Source organism: Haliotis asinina, chromosome 5 (assembly GCF_037392515.1).
Source record: "Haliotis asinina isolate JCU_RB_2024 chromosome 5, JCU_Hal_asi_v2, whole genome shotgun sequence".
NCBI lineage: Eukaryota > Metazoa > Mollusca > Gastropoda > Lepetellida > Haliotidae > Haliotis > Haliotis asinina.
Window position 1 is genome coordinate 68,810,012 of NC_090284.1, and position 20,383 is coordinate 68,830,394.

Genomic DNA, 20,383 nt, shown 5'->3' on the forward strand with positions numbered 1-20,383 from the left:
TCGATATGCTAGATTTCGGCTTTATCAACTCTAGCTATCATGAAAAACTTTGTGTATCGTGAACATACATAATACAAGCACTTTGACGAGTTTATTTTTTTCTGAGCGCTCAAAGCGCTACAATCTGATTATTTTTACCCCGGATAACCCAATCCAATCATTGAGTAGAGATAGTATTTATTTGCGTATACTTTTTGCGCATAATACTTGTACATCAAACATAATGGCTTGCTGAACATTTCAATATAATCTGTACATTGTTATGAATAAATATCAAGTCATATATCATATAATTCAAGTACATGTATTATAGAATTAAAAAAAGTAACACGATACTGATTTATTGTGATGTATACACTTGTAGTTGAATCTCCCCAAATATTTATGAAGATGGGCATACTTATATTTGTTTTGAAAGCAAACGAGGTTCAGAAGATTGGCAATGGGCGCGACTCCACAAAACAGGTTGTCCAATGATGTAACAGCGCATAAGTTTGTTTTACACTTGTCACAGGACAAGTTTACCTGGACATGCATTCGACCAGAGGCTGTTATTTTGAGGTTGAAAGAGGTGTTCATATATTTAGTGTTGTCTGATTGAATGATTATACGCATCAATTCCGTAACTGATATATTCTCCTCCTTTTATTGACGATGGATCTGATACACGTGTTCATTACACAGGATACGATAATTACAGAGATCAAATACAAACGTTTCTTACACAATGCGTCTGTAAATTGCATTGAAAAATCACATTTCAAATAAGCGTGAAACAGCTTGAACAAAATACCCCAGTTACCTTTGTATGGTTTATGTGTACTATATATGTATATTATGAGTAGATGCAAGAGTTATCACTTCATATTCGATTATGTATTATTGTCAACTTTCAAAATCAATAGTCGCAAATGAATTAGGTCTAAATTAGTTACTTGGTTTATTTCAAATCTACACGGACATTCAGAGTTATACGCCCCTTCCAACAAGATCACGAAATCACAGCAGCAGAGAAATATAGGTATTTATCAAAATACATCGGCAGCTAAGACATCGAACTGTCTATACTGTTTTGTAAGGGTATAGAGTGTCTTTATGAAGTAGCTATGATAGACTTAGTGCTCTACAGAGCTCGGATGGGACTGTTTAGACAGCCGAGTGGTACGAGACAGATCAGCCATTGTGACAGGTACACACCATACTCCGCTAGCTCTGATGTGCCCTACAGACTAGCTCTGTGTTCTGTGCTCTTCTCACTACATCTTCTGCTATCATTCACACTAGTTAGTGCACTTGGTTGAAGCTTCTGCAGATACTGGCTCCCCCCATTTTGATCTTGTGGCGAAACGAAATGTTTGTTTACATTTGTGTGACAGTAGTGACGTCACGGACAGCTCAGCTCTGACAAGTGCCGTGAGTTACAAATACCTGAGGGCAGGAGCAGCTTTGCCTCTTAAGAGACTGATCCCGTCTATGCTTCTGCTGTCAGGTGACATAGAACTCAACCCTGGCCCTGTAGATGGTTTAGAGGAGATGATGAGCACCATTTTGGAACAGATTAAGGCTAGTGAGGTCAGATTAGCTACAGACATCAGATCGATTAAAGATGATATCAACAGCATGAAGATTGACATACAGAAGTTGAGAGATGATATTAATTCCAATAAACAAGAGCAGCATGAGTAGTATAGGGAATGGGGGTTTTAAAACACTTTCAAGAAAAGTCTCTACAAAGCCTTATTTACTAAATAAGGCTTTGGTTGGGTCCTTAGCTCTTGCTACTATTACCCCTACTACTTAACGTGTGTTGGAGGTAACACTGTGCCGTACGGTACGATCAATAATTCTTCTCTTACAAACCCCCTACCCGGCCCATCCCTCAAGTAGTATAAGTTAGGTTCGTCGGCTTTCATATCCACTTTATCTATGTTGTAAGTTTTGACTGACCATATAGGATCGGTGGCTCGCTTACGGCTATCACCCTCGTGTTCCCCCGGCTGGTATAGATACCTCACTAGGGCCCTATCTGGTATCTGTTTCTCCTTCCCACGCAATGGAGCGGCCGACTCTGCAACTATTGATTTTAGTTTGATAGCGTCTGCCGGTTTCTTACCAGTGAGACGGGTGACTTCATGGTTGATTGCCGACACCACCTTGGGTAACCTCGTGACCCATTCAGTCGATCGTTTTCCAGGGGTGACCATTTCCCTAGCATACTGATGGCCGAACAAGCGCTCAGCCAAAGTCCTATTAAATCTCTCAACTATGGCTTGGCTGCGATGGGCTCCGGCCGTGCCACGCCTGACCTTTGTATCGTGTTTGGCTAGCAGTTGTGACACGGCACCCATGAACTCCCGTCCGGGGTCAACTTGCAGCTCTGTTGGCCACGTCAGCGGACTGCGTTTGTATATGCGTTCGAATCCTCTGGCTACCTGGGCCGAATCTTTCGTGGTCAAGGGTTCGGCTTCCTTGTAACGACTGGCTACGTCCACTACGGTTAAGGCATACTTGTACCTCTTGTCGTGGGGTAGGAACAGTAGGTCTGCCTGGTGAACGCTATTAGGTATGTTAATACCGAACCTCCTTCTAGGCACGTAGCGTGGTGCCGGCAAATAGATCTGCCACAGGGCTTGTTTTTCAAGCCACGCTTTGGTTTCCTCTGGGGGTACTCGCGCTATTTTAGCTAGCTTATCTACTGCGCTAGCTCCTTTCCAGTACCCACGCGGGCTGTAGTAAATAGCCTCAAATTTTTTCATGTCCATACGCGTATGTGTTTATCCCATCAATAGCTATCCAACGTTTCGTGTCCATAGGCGACAGGGACGTCTTGTTTATAGTCAGTCCGTATATCTTATGTCCATCACTTCTAAGTGTGTTCATTTTATGCCTAAAGGTACGGGTCTTGAACAGGGCTTCCTTGAATCTGGCGTGTTTGATGTGTTGTTTCACCACATACTTCTTAACCCCCTTAGCCTTCCGGATCTCACTATTGTCGGCTTTCAGTATGGAGTACATCTTAGGTCTCAAACCTATGTACTCGGCTATGGGCGTGCCAGCACACTCGTCCTTCATCTTACCTAGGACCTTTTTATTTACCGTACTGTGTATGGCATGGGTCTTAGGGTAGTCGCTGGTGTCGTATAAATCGAGGTGTTTTTTCATGTCTTCGTACACGTCCTCGGTTCGAATCTCCATCAGCAGGGAATCCGTGTCAGTGTACAGCACTTCACACCTGTCACCGTACTGTTTCTTGAGCTCATTGTAGTAAAAGTCGTACATCAGGTGTTTGGATAAATCGAGGATGCTCATCCCCACGTAAACAGGCCGGTTGAATTTTATGTGGCTTTTCTTCATGTGTAGGGCAACCAGGTTGTCTGTGAATATCTTACTACGGTTGAATGCCGGACTGGCTATCAATCTCCTGAGCTTGTCTTCCTCACTCGACCGAACCAGCTTCACGGTCACGCGTTTCCTCAGGTTCTCCATAGTCTTACCAAACACCGAGTTGTTCATGAGCTTGTAGAGATTTTTCTCAAAAACATTGGTGGCTTTTTTTCGTAGGTCTGTGTTCATTCTGATGTAGGGCTCCATCCATGGGCTCTGGTCGAACATGAGCACCCTGTGTATTTTGGTCAGCCTCATACCCAACGACAGGTACAGCTGTAGGTTGCGATAGTGAACGATGTACTTGGTCTTATTCATTAAGTTAGGCACGAGTTTTTCAACGTCTGTCACACGCCCACCTAACAAGTTATGTTGGTACTCAGACATCCAGTCTGGGTTAACCCTCATACGTTCGGGGGCCAGGGGGTAGCTGTTGTGCGATGTGTGTAATTCCTTGGTATACTCTAAGTCAACCTCGAGGATATAACCTTTGTTCGAATCTGGTGCAACCCCCATAACATCAACGTGGGGTACCCATTCGAATCCCCCTGTAGGTAGATACTGGCTCATGGCCCAGCCGTACAGGTTGTTTGCGTCGAGGTAGAGAATGTGATTGGTTGGCTTGTTAGGATCGTAACCTTTCACGTATTGATTATTTGCTTTCGCGTATCGTTTGGATGCCATGGAAATCCCACCTCGCAAGCCTTTCTCAATGAATAGGTGCATGTCGTAATCTGTGAGCAATTCCAAATTAACCCCGGTCTTTTTAAGCAAGGCGTCCCACGACAGACCTGGGCTGGTGTAATACCATGCGGGGTCGAGTTTATACTGCTTGAAACACGTTCGCCTAAACGTCTCAAACACGTCGGCTAACAGCAGTACATCTGTCCTCAAGTACAGGTCGTGATAATCACCCAGGTTCTTACAACCCAGTTTATTCCATACGTTAGTCGCGTGCGAGTAATCATCTCGTGAGACGGACGCCTCATTCAGCTTGCTATAAAAGCAGTCAATAGGGGGTAGTCTGGTCTCGGTGAACTTGGCCCAACTATCCATGTACTCATAGGGGTACACACCCTTCCTCATAAGCAGGGGTCTAGTCTCGGCATCTGTGTATCGATCGGTGATAGGGAAGGTATTGTTGGCCTTGACCAGACTGTCGAGTGACGACAGGAGGAACTGAAACGAGTCAATGAACCTAAGTCCGTTTAAGCTGAAGGAGATGTATCTCTCCATGTTGTTGGGGATGCACGTTATATTACCATCGATTTTCGCGATGGCCTGCATGATCAAGTGTGAGTCGTACCCTCTCAAGTTGTGAAAGACAACGGGGATGTTTATTGTCTTAGGGTTGATTTTAAGCTTGAGGTTGCACGCGCTGTGAGCGGCGCCTCTATACTTACCAGTTATGTGGCAGTGATCTCTCACCGAATCACCGTTAAGTGGTGAGTCACACACGTGACAGTTAGTGCTACTAGCGTGAGCTAGCCTGTCGACTCGGGTCATACGCATGGGAGCGATTCTATACAATGCATTCCTAATAAGTTTTTCTTCCTCCTGCAAACACTTTAGAAACCTTTCAGCCGCGTCAGGGCCCCTATACACTACCGGGGCTTTCGTTTCCCCGTCACAACGGACGACAATGTATCCAAACCCACAGGCTTTATGCTCTTGTGTTTTGTGGGTAAAGCTACCACTGGGAGCCTCGCCGGCGGCACCATTGGGGGGTGTGGGGGAATCCCCCACCACCAAGGCTTCGAAGTCGGCGTATATGATATAAGGCACAGACATTTGGTTCTTGTGGTTACCGAATTTTAGGATATTATCACCTTCCTTAGGCATGTCGACTCGTATGGCCGTCTGCCCCACACCTTGACAATCCTCCCGGTGGGATTCTAATAAATCAGCTCGTGTGAAACCATGTAGGCATCGTTCACAGAAGTGGGTCTTTTCTCTGTGTGCCGATTGGTCATACAACAGCCTGCTAAAGTGTTTTATCCATGTGTAGTGATACTTGTCACCTCGCTGGATCATGAATATATTGATAACTTGGCGATCCTTTACTTCGCTGACCCTGTGTACTATTGTTGTGTTACCTTCGTGCCCAAAGACATTTATAGCCAGATTATTCTGTTTTTCTACTTTAGTGATCTGGGATATGGGGGTGGGTTCATCTATACCATCCCAGTTGAGCCCATCATCCTGAGGATAATTAGAAGACCTTTTCGGATTAGTGTCAGCTGGAAATAAGGCTGACCTGATAGCTAACCTCAGGCAATCGTTTCCTCTATTCTTAACGTTTACTATGGCATGTTTGTTCCTATAGTAGGGGGGCAAGGCTAGGTATGATCCGCCTCTGAATGGTACGTAGTTAGCTATGTCTAGATAGACATTATCGATTTTATCTACAGCCCACCCGGACCCCAAGTGTGTGTAGCGTTCTAGGTATTCTCGTATCTGCTGAAAACTGGTATCGATTGATGTATCAATGGTCTCTGTATGTGTGACGACCTCTTGTTGACCTCGGAAGTAAGGCTGAACATATTCAGTGGTACTCCCAACCTGCTTATCGAGCGACATTTTCACTGTGATCTGAAACTTGATACTTCCTAGGTTATTTAGTTCCTGGTTGACCTTATCAGCTACCAGAGGCTTGATATCTGTAATGTCTATGTTTCTATCAACGTGCATGCGCCAACCTCTCAAATAGTTGCCTACAGCGCGCTCAGTGCGCACGAACTGCAGGTCAATAGCTCTATTCTGTCGTAATAATTCTAAAAGTTGTGGTTTTCTCATACGGGAATACCCGCCTAAACCCAAATCATGTGCCTCGGCTTTCAGTTGTTTTACAGTGGGACGTGCTTCGGGGGCATGTGATAACAATGCTGTTAACCCGGCTCTCCCCAGGTTTGAATAACCCGTGTATCCAAGCTGTTTTGCTTGAGCTTTTAATTGTTTTACTGAAGGAGGGGCTTCTAAACCTAGTAATCTCAACAATGCTGACTTCCGCATTCGAGAATACCCGATCACACCTCTCTGTTTTGCGACCCTCTTCAGCTCGCGTACAGTAGCCATAGTGTTTACACCTAAGAGAACCAATGTCTAATTGGTTCACAGTAAAGGGAGGTAACCCTTAAGTGGCTGTTTCACGCACTGGAGTCTATCTTGAGCAGTCGCCTACGTTCTTTTATGTAGCCCTTTTTATTCTCGTAGATGAGTTGATGTCTGACTACGTTCGCTCCGTGAGCTTTACATAGACAGTAGTGTCCTTTAACCCCGATACCACACACAGAACACGTGTAGTTAGGACTTCCCATATGGAAACAACAGAACCCCTGATTCCTGCATTTCCTACCACAGGCCTCGGTCTTCCCCATAAGTATGTATTCGCATCGGTATGGAGCGGGTCTCATGTTTACTTATATAGGTATTTTAATTTAATTGCTTCGCAACCAACGCAGTAGCTGCTATACCCAACACTATGAAGCCCAGTTCACGATTCATTTGTCCCTTGGATGGTGTGTAGTACTGAGCGAGTGTGGGTTCATTGAGCGGTTCCAATTGTTTACCAGTTAGTAGGTAGTATTCTTTCATTGCTTCATCGACATCGTTGAATGTTTGAACGGCATGGTTTTCACGCTGGAGTTGTTCATTAATGAAATCGATCCTCTGGAGGCGTTTTTTAGCGTACTCAGCCTGTGCTCTTTGTAATTTCTCAGTAGCGAGATCGTGCCGCTTCCTTTCTTCCTGTATTTCAGCCGCGTGATCATCTCGTAGTTTCGAGAAGAGGAAATTACTCCCGGAAAATGCCAGGGCATTCACTAACGCCCCACCGACCATCATAGCTATCGTGGCCATCCCTATATTTATTTCATTATATTATCAGGTATTATTCCTTGTTTTACTAGGATGTCTTTTGTGGCCATCGCCATACCAAGGTTCATTATGAGCATACCCATATCCTGCAGGTTGAAATCTAGCTTGATAGTTGGTTGTTTAAGCACCATTTTAGTCAACCGAGCGTACCCTACGGCTAGACTGGCGACCACTGTGGCGTGGTATGCGTCGTTGACGAACGTTTTCCCCTCAGACATTATGTATATGATATAAAATATTAAAATTATAACATGATATGCGGGTCTACCGTGGGGATGGGGGGCTCACTGTTGGGTGGGGGCTCACTGTGGGAGGGTACCCCCACGTATAACCACGAGATAGCCAAGGCAGCAGTTACACCTACAGCCAACAACAGTCGGGGGTTGGTCACTTTATGTTGGTTACACCACCGTTTTTTACCGGCAGCTACTCTCTTAGGATTCTTCTGTCTGGTTACTGTTTGTGAAGGGGTCACTTCCCTCACTGTTGGGGGTGTGGGGGGTATCACCTCGGGAGGGGTTTCCCTCACTGGTTCCTGTGTCACTTCCGTCACCTCGGGAGCAGCATCCATCTATACTATTATTATTATTCTTTCTCTCAAATTGACAATGTTTTGCTGTGATAATCGCCGCCGTCACTGGAGCCAACAACATACCATATTTGTGGTACAGCCCGCAGCTGATAGAACTCACGGCGTGTTCGATAAAAGGGTCTTTCTCGAGGTCCTCCCACAGGTAAAGTCGGCGCTCTGGTGGAATGGGAAGGAAGTGTGATACAATACCGGTGTATATCTGGGTCATAGCCGATCCTATTGTCTTTGTCATTTCTGCTCCGAGCCGGGACTCGTATCTAGCGTACAGCTTATCGATTTCTACGGCTGACATTTTGTGAATTTTATCCGGAGTGTACTCCCCAAAGTAATGTTTGGCTTTGCCGCCAACAGCCAACGCCACCAGTTTCTCTCGCTTGGGGGAATCCCCCACACCCCCAGTGGGGGAACCCTCCAACGACAATTGTTCGAGCAATTCCTCACACTCCATCTTATAATATAACAAGTAAGATTTAGTTTTAACTATATAATACCCGATGTAGACAAAACACAGAGAAATGAAAGTTAAGTTGCACACAACAAACACTTCAAATATCATAGCTATGCTTAGCATTTGCTTAGCTTTAGCTTAGCTTTGCTTAGCTTTGCTTAGCTTTGCTTAGCTTTGCTTAGCATACTATATATGCTACTGGTTGGTCGGTCTTGAGCACGAGCTTAGCGTGTTTAGTTTCAGCGAGCTGTTTCTTCACCCGTTCCCGTTCTAATTTGCTCATCACATCGTTCTCTCTCAAACACTCCTCGAACGAATCCCTGTCCTTGCAGTGAAATAAGGCCACCCATCGCGTCTGCTCCCTGAGGTCTTTCAACACCGAGTTGAACTTCTGCGTTAGCACCCAGACGCTGTGATTTGCATGCCGGCCGGAGAAGGCCAGGTACGATAGCATGTCTCTCTTTTTTGCTATCTCGCGATTAGCGCTGCAGTCGTCCAGTATAAACAGCGTCGGTTCCCCTTTAAATTTCTCGTGAAGAGCTTTCAACCAGTCCTGCAGGCGTGTTCCAGGGTCGATTTTGTGTACGTCCGGGTCCGTCATCACCCAAGGTCGCGCGTACGTTTTATTCATGCTCAGAGTAGGGCACATGATAACGATGTTATCGAACATATCCTTGTAGTAACCCTCCAACATATCCAACACGAAAACGGTCTTCCCACAGCCAGTCTGCCCGCACACTATGGCACAGTGTGGGTCAGTGGGTAGTTGGGGCAGTGGGGGGGGTACCCCCCATCAGTAGATGGCTTGCACGAATCTCCCATTGTCTATATTAAGTTGCGCATCCATAATAACGTACAGATATAATTTCAACTTACCAGCGGGTTGAGCCTTCTTAGTAATCTGGATGGTTATCCCTTCGCTGCCGTTATCTATACGGCGCCCGCTACCGTGCAGTTTATCATCATCCGTGGATCGCATGTCCAACCATAGGGCGTACTTTGTGGTCAGGTATTCACCGATCTGCACGGAGCCGAGGTCCAGGTCCTTTGTTATATAATCCCCCACTGGTAGCTTTTTTATCTCATCCCACTGCTGGTGTGGTCTCATACCATGACTGAACAGCTGGTTGGGCACGCCCTCGATGGTCACTTCCACCTTTTCAATCTCGGGGTTGAAAAACTTCTCGCTGTCCCTCCGGAATGGATCGTAATACTCCACGGGGACGACCAGGATACCTTTCATCGATCGCGCCGGCACGTTCAGGTTGATATTCCACACAGTGTCGCTCTTATCTCGCACGACTGATCTATGCCTCAGTACGCGATCGTACAGGATAGCCATCTTCCCAGAGTACTGGCTTCGAACCTGCCTGGCCAGCTCCGGGCTAGTGACCATGTCGAACTCCAGAGAGATGTTGTCTATGGTATAACTGGCCTCATCACCGTTCGGCGTACGCACTACTTTGCTATAGTCGTTAAACGTGAGCTCGTATTCGAGCCTATCACCCAGCGCGGCCTGGTAAAACGGCGCGTGTCCCGTGAGCAACTCGAAGTCGAGCGGCACGCAGAATCGATTTCCGTATGCTTGAGCGATGGCCTTTTCACCGTCCGATAGCTTGTCTTGCTGGTCTTGCGTGAAGACATACCCTATGCGCGCCCGGGTTGATTTGCTGATACCCTGGTACACATCATTGACTCGTTCTCCCTCGCTTTTCCAGAGATCCCTGTAGCAGTGAAACACGTCGCTGTCGTCGATGCTCAGCACCTCGTTACCGCTGATCTTGACGGTCGTTTTCTTGATGATAGCTCGACCCATGTTACGCACTAGCTCGTGTTTGTCGTTGTCGGAGGTCAACGTGATATTGAACGCCAGTCGAACAGTGCCTGGTACAATGAGGTCATTCTCACCAAGGTTTGGAAATCTAACCAGCAGAGTTTGATTCTGGTCTATCTTGCTGGGATTGTTGGTGATAGTAACCGACTGGCGCACGGCTCTGGCTCCTAATGGCTCTCTCAATCTTCTGAAAGGATCTAATTTTCTACCGTACATTGTTATATAAATGAAATATATTTTTAATACTAATGGATGAAGACACAGATATGACGGAGATGTCGGGCGATAGTGCCCAGGCATTCGATGATGACCAGGAGACCTCATTCAGTACGGGTCTACAGCCGGCTGTCGACGCAGTTGAGACCTCATTATCGAAGCAAAGGGCCGAACTCATTAAGGGCGCAGTCGACGATTATTACAACAAAGTTGAAAAGAAAGACAACATCAAGGCGCCGGGAAGGTACTATTCCGATTTTACCATCATCGATGGCGCGCTGCGTTTGAAGGCTCACCCGGGGAGCGAGCTCATGCAAAAAAACTCGAGAGAACCGCTTGCCTTATCAACACTGAAAAATCGACATGGGATTGACTTTATCCACGATAAACTAGGCTTCAGAGATTACGGTGGCGCGCGACCTAAGATTCCTCCGAAGTTAGTTCAAGGTCTGGAAGGTATCAGGGACGCCATATCAGATCAAAACATGACTTATGATATTAAAAAAGTGTTGGCCGACTACGAGAACAAACCCTTCCCGGGGCTCGAATTTACCGTTCGGGAACTGCGGGGGTTGGATCTGACGATGCAAACCATTCGCGGACATCTCGCGAAAAGCACGGCCAAAATGAGTGAGATAGACGACACCATCGCCTATGAAAAGAAAAAACTCGGTGAAACTGATGACGAGGCTCTGAAAGCCCACATCGAGAAACAAATACGTAATTTGGAAGAGGAAAGGCAGACCTGGCTGGAGACAGCATCCTCCTTCAAAGAAAAGCTTCGATCCCAGGTCAACCGTATACGGGAAACCATCAATCAAGTCCTCTACCGAGACACCACGTTAGCAGACAGGATTCGGATATTGTTCCGGGAGCAAGGGATCACCATCGCCAGCATTCTGACTGCATTGGGTTTCATCATATCAACCCTGGTGGTGTCACTGGTGGGGGGAACCCCCACACCTGGCGGCGGGGGAACTCCCACAGGCGGTGGTGTTAAAGACTGGATAAAAAAACTCGGGGAAGGCCTAGCTAAACTGGCTGGTAAAGCCGCCGAAGCCCTTCCCGGCATCCTGGGTAGCATCGTCTCGTGGTTGTTGGGCACTCTGGCTAAAACTGCCATGTGGCTCAGTCAAAACATGTGGGCAGCCATCGTCGCCGTGGCGGGTCTGGTGTACGTAGCGGCTAAGAAATCTTTAACCAAATAAGCCCCAAAGTTACCCCACCAACCACTAGGGCTGTTTTATTATCAATATGCTGCTGATAGGAGGCCTGAATATGGGGGGCCACCTCCTGTGGTGTTGGTTGAACTTTAGGCTCCGGGGGTGGCGCCACTATACCCGTTTCACGTGGTGGGATGTGTGGGATATAGGGGGTGTTAATATCGGGGTTGATACCCAACTTTTGATCCGCCGTGGCTATGACTATTTTGTTGTTATAACCCACCACTTTTTTTACTCTTAGTTGCATATCACTCGGAGCCATGTACAGCCCCACACCAAACACGTAATTGACTTTCGATCTGGCATATTCTAACACGTTTTGGTAACGGTCGAAAGCCCGCGGGAGATCAACTGGAGAATTGATAGCATCCTCAACGTTGGAAACGAACTGTTTCTGAGCGTCGTAAGCAGTTCCCTTACCGAGTATGTTGGAACGCGTCATCGACTGCGCACCCAACAGCGCCCACACGTACGTTCGAATCGAGTCGTTCAAGCGTATTGTACCAGCACGAGTGAATTCTTTCGATGTTTTTGAGATCATTTTAGTCCAGGCTGTGGCTGCATCAGGATTGGTTTGCTTTATACAGCTGACATGGATCTGTTCATTCGTTGTGGGGCCTGTAAATGTATGACGGTGTGGGTTGTATGAACCATCTTTAGAACCGGCCTGATATGTTCCGGACCTGTAGAAGTACACGAGAACTATACCGAGACCATGGTTCACACCAGGAAGGCGAAAGTCTTTATTCGTTGGAATCTCAAACTCCCCACAAACACGTTCATAAGCGTGTTTATCATAGGGGTTATTCGTCATACTCCACGCTTTATCTTGGGGAAGAGGAGCACTTATTTCCTTCAATATTCGTCTCATTTGATAATAAATATGAAACCAAATAACCGCCTTACTCAGTTCGTCTATACCGTAGTCTGGTGTCACACCCGACCCTGTCGTCGCACACCACACAGCAAAGTTGAGTTGGTTCTGCCAAAACTGCATTGGGTTTTGATTCCAGTTTACCACCGCCTGCGCGTTATTAACGGACACGATATAGTTTTCAAAGATATTAATAAAGGTTGTTTTAAACCCCGTACTACCTTCCACCACGATTTTCAAGTGTGCTAAATCCATATTATAATATATAAATTATATATTATAATATGTACATAACACTTCCAGGAATAACGAGCGGTGAGGCCGTTCAGCTGACGCACGCGATCGATAACACGTCAGGCCAACTCGAAGTCGCACTCTGTGATATCACCTACCTACCGCAATGGACTAACATCAACGCCAGCAACAATAAGCTGTTCGTCAGTGGAACTCGCAGTCAGATAACTGACGGCTACTACAGCGTGTGCTCTCTAAACGACGAGGTCTTCAAACCCCTGGGAGCCGAACTCAAGATGAACGACTCAAACGGCATAGTGGTGTTAATCAACAACGGAAGAACCTCATTGAGGCTCGGCCGACCATTAGCGAGGATACTCGGTATGTCTCCTGACGAGATAAAACCAACAACAACCGTCACAGGCACGAAGTTACCCGACCTAGTACCGTACCGAGAGCTGTACATTCATCTCGGTCAGGTGAGCACAACGTACAACATTCAAGGAGGTCACCTTTCCACTATACTGAGAGCAGTGCCGGTGAAAACTGAGAAATACAACGACGGTAGAACCGAGTCGTTTTCACCACGGCAGTATAAGAGATTAACCCAGGGCAACATACCTGAGCTGACAATATCAGTGTTAGATATAAATCATAATCCTGTAAATATAGGATACCTCAGCTTAACGCTTCATGTAAAATGACCAGCGCACAAGGGCCCGGAGTGAAAAAATGCGTCAATATCGGGATCTCCGACCTCGGAGACACACGCGGTTTCGATGCTCCCGGAGTAGATGGTAAATCATACGCCTTGCAACTGAAAAACAACATTTACAAACGCGTTGAAATCCCCTCCGGTGGAACCCTAAGTGATATAGTAGATACCACAAGAGCAACAGTCAACACTAAGTACGCCCTTGTCAACACCGGTAATAATAATTGGATAATATACCCATCGTTCGGGGGTAAACTGTTCGACTTAGACGATGTTGAGAGCACTACCGTCGCCCGAAACAAGCCATATATGGTCGTCTTCACCGAAGATGACAAGTGGGTGTTGTTACCCGATAACAACGACTGGTTTCTCAATATTAGACTCGTCTCCCCTTACGTGTTTACGGATAACAAAGACAACCACCTAAACAAAGTCGTGAACAATGGAACCCTGCTCGTGGCTTACGTCCCAACTCAGAGACGTAGCGTAGTCGTCAGCCCACTCAACACTATGGCAGCCCACATGCTATCGAGTAAACCAGCCATACAAAACGTGAAATTGCAGTTGGTGTCTGAATTCGAAGGTGTGGTCACTATACTAGAGGATCTACCGGCAAACTCAACACTGATCATCAAAGTCTACCTAGGGGAACCATCGGGGAATGATGTCGAGATCGTGAAGGGGCTCAAACTCGGGTGGGTGAAACGACACCAGTATCAAGTTTGCAACGTTTACGTGCGGGTGGATGTCGGCTCCAACACCAGTCTGCAGGGGGTCAACGTGATCGTGGAAAACAAGATATCACTAACCAATATCTTCCTGCCTGACAACATACACTTCATGGGTATGAAGTTCACCCCTGAATTATTATCAGAAAACCAGTTGGAAATTATATCGTAATAGTATAATAATGACCAGTCATCATCCCAACACTACGCTTAACGACCTAGGAGATACGGAGGGATTCGATCAGCCTGGTGAGGAAGACGCCTTATATATCCTGCACTTTAAAGACAACGTGTACAGACGGGTGCCGTTATCAGATTTTAAAGAACCTAAATGGAATATCAACTTAACACTCGCCTCACCTTATATAACAATGGACGAAAATGAGTGGGTCTCTAAGATTTGTAACAACGGTAGCTGGATCGGGGATTTCATCATTCCGGAGAGGGGATTCATGATGTCTATTAATTCCGTAAATAGGTTAATGTCTGTAGGAAAAAATAAATTAACATTTAGCAATCGTTTGAGTAATATAGTAAATATTGTTGAGATATATTCCCCTTCCACACTCATCATAGAAGTCTTCTTTTATTTAAGCACTGAAAACAACTCAAGAGTACACCAAATTGTACCCGGGGTGACAGTACGCTGGTATGACGAACACCTAGGTCAACATTGTCGTATTATTATACAACGGGATACCCCGGGTCATATAAACCGCTTAATAAGCCTCAGTGGGGTTTTGATTACAACAGGAAAGTCTATTAACCTCTCACCTATTACCCTGACTAGTGGTATAGACCTTGTAGAATTCAAATTCACTTATGGACTATTAACTGAAACCCAATTAAAATATCTTTCATAATATATATTATAGGATGGGTCTGTACCCAGTCGTAGAGGAAGTAGCTAAGACGTTGGAAACCGTAGATGGGTTCCGCTTGAGGCAGTTATGTGATGTGAAACGTCAACTAGAACAAGACCGTGACACGCGGAAAGCACTATGTAAGAAGTACAATAGAGCTTTCAATATCGTGGACGGGGCTGACACTACCCTTATGGCAACCAGCATGGGACTAGGGGCGGCAGGCGTTGGGTTGTTAGCTACCATCGTGGCCGCACCTATAGTGCTAGGTATTGAAATAACAGCTGGGGTGGCAGGGTTGGCAGGGTTGGCGCTTAAGTTAGTATCACGCAGACTTCATCGTAAGGCATTGAAACACGACGAGATCAGGGTTCTGGCTGAAGCAAAGCTGAACACAGTGAGTGAGCGTATTTCCACGGCACTCTCTGACAGTAAGATCTCAGAAGAGGAGTTTCGTTCAATCCTCTCTGAACTCAAAAAATATAACGGAATGAAACAAGATATTCGATCCAAGTCTCGTAAGTCTGCTATCAGCGAGGACGAGAAAAAAAAGTACATAGAACAGGGGATACAAAAAGCCCAGCAAGCCTTTATTATGAACACCAAAGAGATCGTAGGCGGTTCACGTTAAACTGTTTCATCAATATAAACATGACATAGGCCGCCAACTTTTTATAGTGTGAGGTATCTATACCAGCCGGGGGAACACGAGGGTGATAGCCGTAAGCGAGCCACCGATCCTATATGGTCAGTCAAAACTTACAACATAGATAAAGTGGATATGAAAGCCGACGAACCTAACTTATACTACTTGAGGGATGGGCCGGGTAGGGGGTTTGTAAGAGAAGAATTATTGATCGTACCGTACGGCACAGTGTTACCTCCAACACACGTTAAGTAGTAGGGGTAATAGTAGCAAGAGCTAAGGACCCAACCAAAGCCTTATTTAGTAAATAAGGCTTTGTAGAGACTTTTCTTGAAAGTGTTTTAAAACCCCCATTCCCTATACTACTGCATGTGATCAGACTGGATGTTGACGCACTAGATGAACGGGCGCATAATATGGAGAGTTATCTAGAGGAGTTAGATTATAGGATAGAAGACCAGGAACAGCGTAGCAGACGAAACAACCTAGTTCTGTATAATGTACCTGAGGGTGAGGACCGAGAGACTTACACTGACAGTAAGCAGAAAGTGCTGGACATTCTTAATAAGGCCAGGGAAGGTACTGATCTTCCACCCTTAGTCTCCAGGGATATTGAGAGGGCCCACAGATTGTCTGGTAAAAGGGGGGACAAGCCAAGGCCTATTATAGTGAGAATGTGCAATTGGGAGGACAAATGGCGGTCGGTCAAGCTGAGAAGTGAATTGAAAAGTCAAGGAGTGGGGATCGCTAACGACTTGACCACATTCCAACGTCAGGAGCTACAGCGACGGCGTACAGAGAACCCCAACATGCGTTACTACTTTAAAGGTAACAAGCTGATGGAAGTTCCCTTGAACAACACGGCTCACTCGAACAGGGCTACACGACCACGTTCACGCACACGTAACAACGCTTGGGGTGGAAGTAACCAGGGACTCAGCCGGAGACCCAGGTCTGACTCACGTCACGCGGACATGGACGACACCCACTAGGGGTGTGGCCAGGGCCTTGAGTCTCATAAGGAACATTTTACGGCGCATCGGAAACACTCATATGTACAGCCAATTCCTAACATACACATTACTACTACAAATGACCATGATAACCCGACAGACTCGGTGACTTTTTTGTTTTGGAACATTGGTGGAATTATACACAAATTAGGTGACACCGATTTTATTGACTATTTTAAATCATTTGATGTAATTGGCCTGAGTGAAACTTGGAGTGGTGATGTAGAATTACAGAATATCTTCCCTGATCATGATGTGATAGTGAAAACAGCAGACAAATTATCTACTAGTGGGAGACTATCCGGTGGAATGGTAGTGTTAATACGTCGTCAGTTTTGTAGTTATAAGAAATGGATAAAGCTAACAGATAATGCTATCTTCATATTATTTGATCGAGTTCTATTTGGTTTAGACAGAGACATTCTATACTCATGTGTTTACATTCAACCGGAGAGCTCGACCTGGTATGATAAACTATCACCAAACTGTAAAATCGGAGTGCTTCTGTATCAAGAGTCCTTATTAGATATCATTTCTGGTTTACCCGATGTTTATATCCTCAGTGGCGGAGATTTTAATGCCCGAACTAGTACAAACCCAGATTTTGTAGAAGATGACCTTCTAGATTATACAGAAAACCAAAATGCATCACAGTGGGACTTTTTAACAGACTATTTTAATTTGAAACGTTTTTCCGCCGACAGAACTTTAAATCCTTACTAGATCTTTGTTCTATCATGAATATTCATATTATGAATGGGCGCTGTGGTGGTGATACAGAAGTTGGAGACTTTACTTTTATAGGTAACAACGGGGCAAGTGTAATAGATTACATAATATCATCGTCTGTATTATTTGACCATGTTTGTGACTTTAGCATACAGTCACGTACTGAATCAGATCACCTACCTGTTACCTTATCAGTAAAAGCACAACATGTTAGATCTTTAGATAACACTAAGAGAAATTCAAATAAGGCCTATAGGTTTTATTGGCAACAGGATAAAGTTGAAGTATTTCGAGAAAATCTATTGTCTGAAAACATTCAGTTATTGTTTGACAAGTCAATCGATTCTGCTTTTACAAATATAGACGATAGCATTAGATATGTCACAGACGCACTGTGTTCCGCAGCGGAAGATATGAAACGTAAAGTTGGTATGATACGTAGAATATCAAACAAATGGTATGATGCAACTTGCGAAAAATTGAAAAGAAAACGGTGTAAATTACTAAACAAGTTTAGAAAGGTAAAAGACAAGGAAACGTTTGAAGATTATTGTCAAGTAAGAAATGAATATAATGCAGTTTGTAAACAAAAAAAGCTTGATTATTATAAGAACAAAAAAGCGGATATAGAAAATAATATAGCAGATTCAAAAAAGTTCTGGAATAAACTTAAGTCTTTGAAGAATCCTACCATATCAAACAACAGTATTGACATGAATGACTGGCATCAGCATTTTAGTGGCCTCTTCAATTTCAGAACTGATCAACAGAAAGGAGTAAATGATAAGGTAGAAACATTAAACGCTTCTGAAACCTCTGACTCTAGTTTTGAAATAACAAAGGATATGTTGGATTCTCCGATCAGTAGAGAAGAAATACTTGATGGTATCAATAACTTAAAATGTAATAAATCGCCTGGGGTTGATGATGTTTTACCTGAGATGATTAAGAGCTCAGCAGATATAATAGCGCCCTACCTGGAACTGTTGTTCAATATCATTCTTGAAAGCGGAACTTATCCATCCAGTTGGTCCATCGGTATTATCGTTCCAATTCATAAACAAGGCAGTGTTGACAATCCAAACAACTATAGAGGAATCACACTTTTAAGCATTTTTAGTAAAGTTTTCACTTTTATCATAAATAAAAGACTAGTGACGTGGGGGGAAGCAATGAATAAAATCAGCGAGTCTCAGGCTGGATTTAGACATGGGTATACGACCATAGACAATATGTTTATCCTACATAGTATTATACAACGTTATCTTAATTTCAAGGGTGGTAAATTATATGCTCTTTTTGTTGATTTTGAAAAAGCGTTTGACTCTGTCGACAGGAAGAAACTTTGGGATACATTCAGTACTCATGGACTTAGCCCGAAAATGAAAAATCTGTTACACAATATCTATGAAAATGTAAAAGCTTGCGTCAGAAATAATAATGAATTGTCAGATACACTTAACCTAGAGCTTGGAGTGAGGCAAGGTTGTATACTTAGCCCATTCTTATTTTCGTTTTTCATTAATGAACTAGCAACTCAAATTGAAATGAATTGTGAAAATGGAATCCAATTGCATCCAGATATTGTACACGTATTTCTGCTGCTTTTTGCAGATGACATTGTCCTATTCTCGAGCACTGTGGCAGGTTTACAAAAACTAATAATGGAACTAGAGATATATTGTGATGAGTACAAGTTAAAGGTTAACAGGAATAAAACTAAAGTAGTAGTTTTCAAAAGGGGAGGGCGCCTAGCGAAAAATGAGAAATGGCAGTACAGGGACATAGAACTAGAAACCACCAATTCGTATAAATACTTGGGAATATTTTTTAGTCACTGTCTCTCATGGCTAACACATGCTAAGTACGCAAGTCTGCAAGCTCAGAAGGTCATGATAGGTCTCTATAAGCAACTGAATGTATTTGGAGATTTAAATATAAGTTCGTACTTCAAGATATTTGATGCAAAAATTTACCCTATAATATCATACGGAGCTGAAATTTGGGGGTTAAGTCATCTACCAGATATTGAACGGGTGCAATTACAAGCCTGCAAGAAATTTCTTGGTGTTAAACACAATACAACGAATTTAATGGTTTACGGAGAATGTGGTAGATATCCAATGTCGCTATTTACGAGTATAAAGGTAATTAAATATTGGTTAAAATTATTGAATATGCCCCCGTATCGTTTACCCAAAAAATGCTACAATATGTTGGTACTATTTGATAGAAACGGCCACACTAACTGGGTTACTGCAATTAGAAAATTTCTATTCTCAAAAGGCTTTGGATATGTCTGGAACAATCAATATGTCGATTTTAAGAACTTGTTTATTTCAGAATTAACGAGAAGACTAAAAGATATGTATTTGCAAGAATGGTTTGAAAACATGTCTCTTTCGAGCAAATGTCTTTACTATAGAATGATTAAATATAATTTAGACCAGGAAATGTATCTGTCAGTTATTAATGTCAAAAAGTTTAGAACGGCGTTAAGTAGATTTAGATGTTCCTCGCACAATTTATATATTGAGAGTGGAAGATTTAGAGCGATTGATAGAGAGAATAGGATTTGTAAGCTTTGTGACCAGTGTGCCATTGAAGATGAATATCATTTTCTTTTAATATGCCCGGTGTATACTCGATTGAGAAATCTTTATGTCAACAAATACTACAGTGTGCATGCAAACCAACACAAATTTGTTGCGCTATTGAGTAATAGAAACAAAATTATACTTCAAAACCTGGCAATGTTTGTGTATTATGCAATGAAATTCAGAGCTGAATATATGTTAGAACATAATATTAGTTACATGTAGGTACCCATTTGTCATAACTAATTACGTAACATGTGATGCGCTGAATAAGATATGCTATGGCATGTTGTATCTGTATGCTGTACTTACAATGATTTTTATCTAAAGTTTTGAAGTTGATTGCTTGTACTATAGGCCTGTGGCCTTTCAGTATATTTGAATAAAGAGTGTAATACAGTATTGCTATTT

At 44.0% G+C, this 20,383-nt stretch overlaps 2 protein-coding genes across 2 annotated transcripts in view; one reads left to right on the forward strand and one right to left on the reverse strand.

Annotated features, from left to right (window-relative positions):
* The window catches only part of LOC137284127 (beta-1,3-galactosyl-O-glycosyl-glycoprotein beta-1,6-N-acetylglucosaminyltransferase-like), a 57,924-nt gene that overhangs the window by 11,774 nt on the left and 25,767 nt on the right, over positions 1-20,383 (reverse strand). The gene's annotated exons all lie outside the window — the stretch shown is intronic.
* On the forward strand, positions 18,758-20,197 carry LOC137283245 (uncharacterized). Its single transcript, XM_067814672.1, has one exon. It carries the CDS (start codon positions 18,758-18,760, stop codon positions 20,195-20,197), a length of 1,440 nt encoding a protein of 479 aa, XP_067670773.1.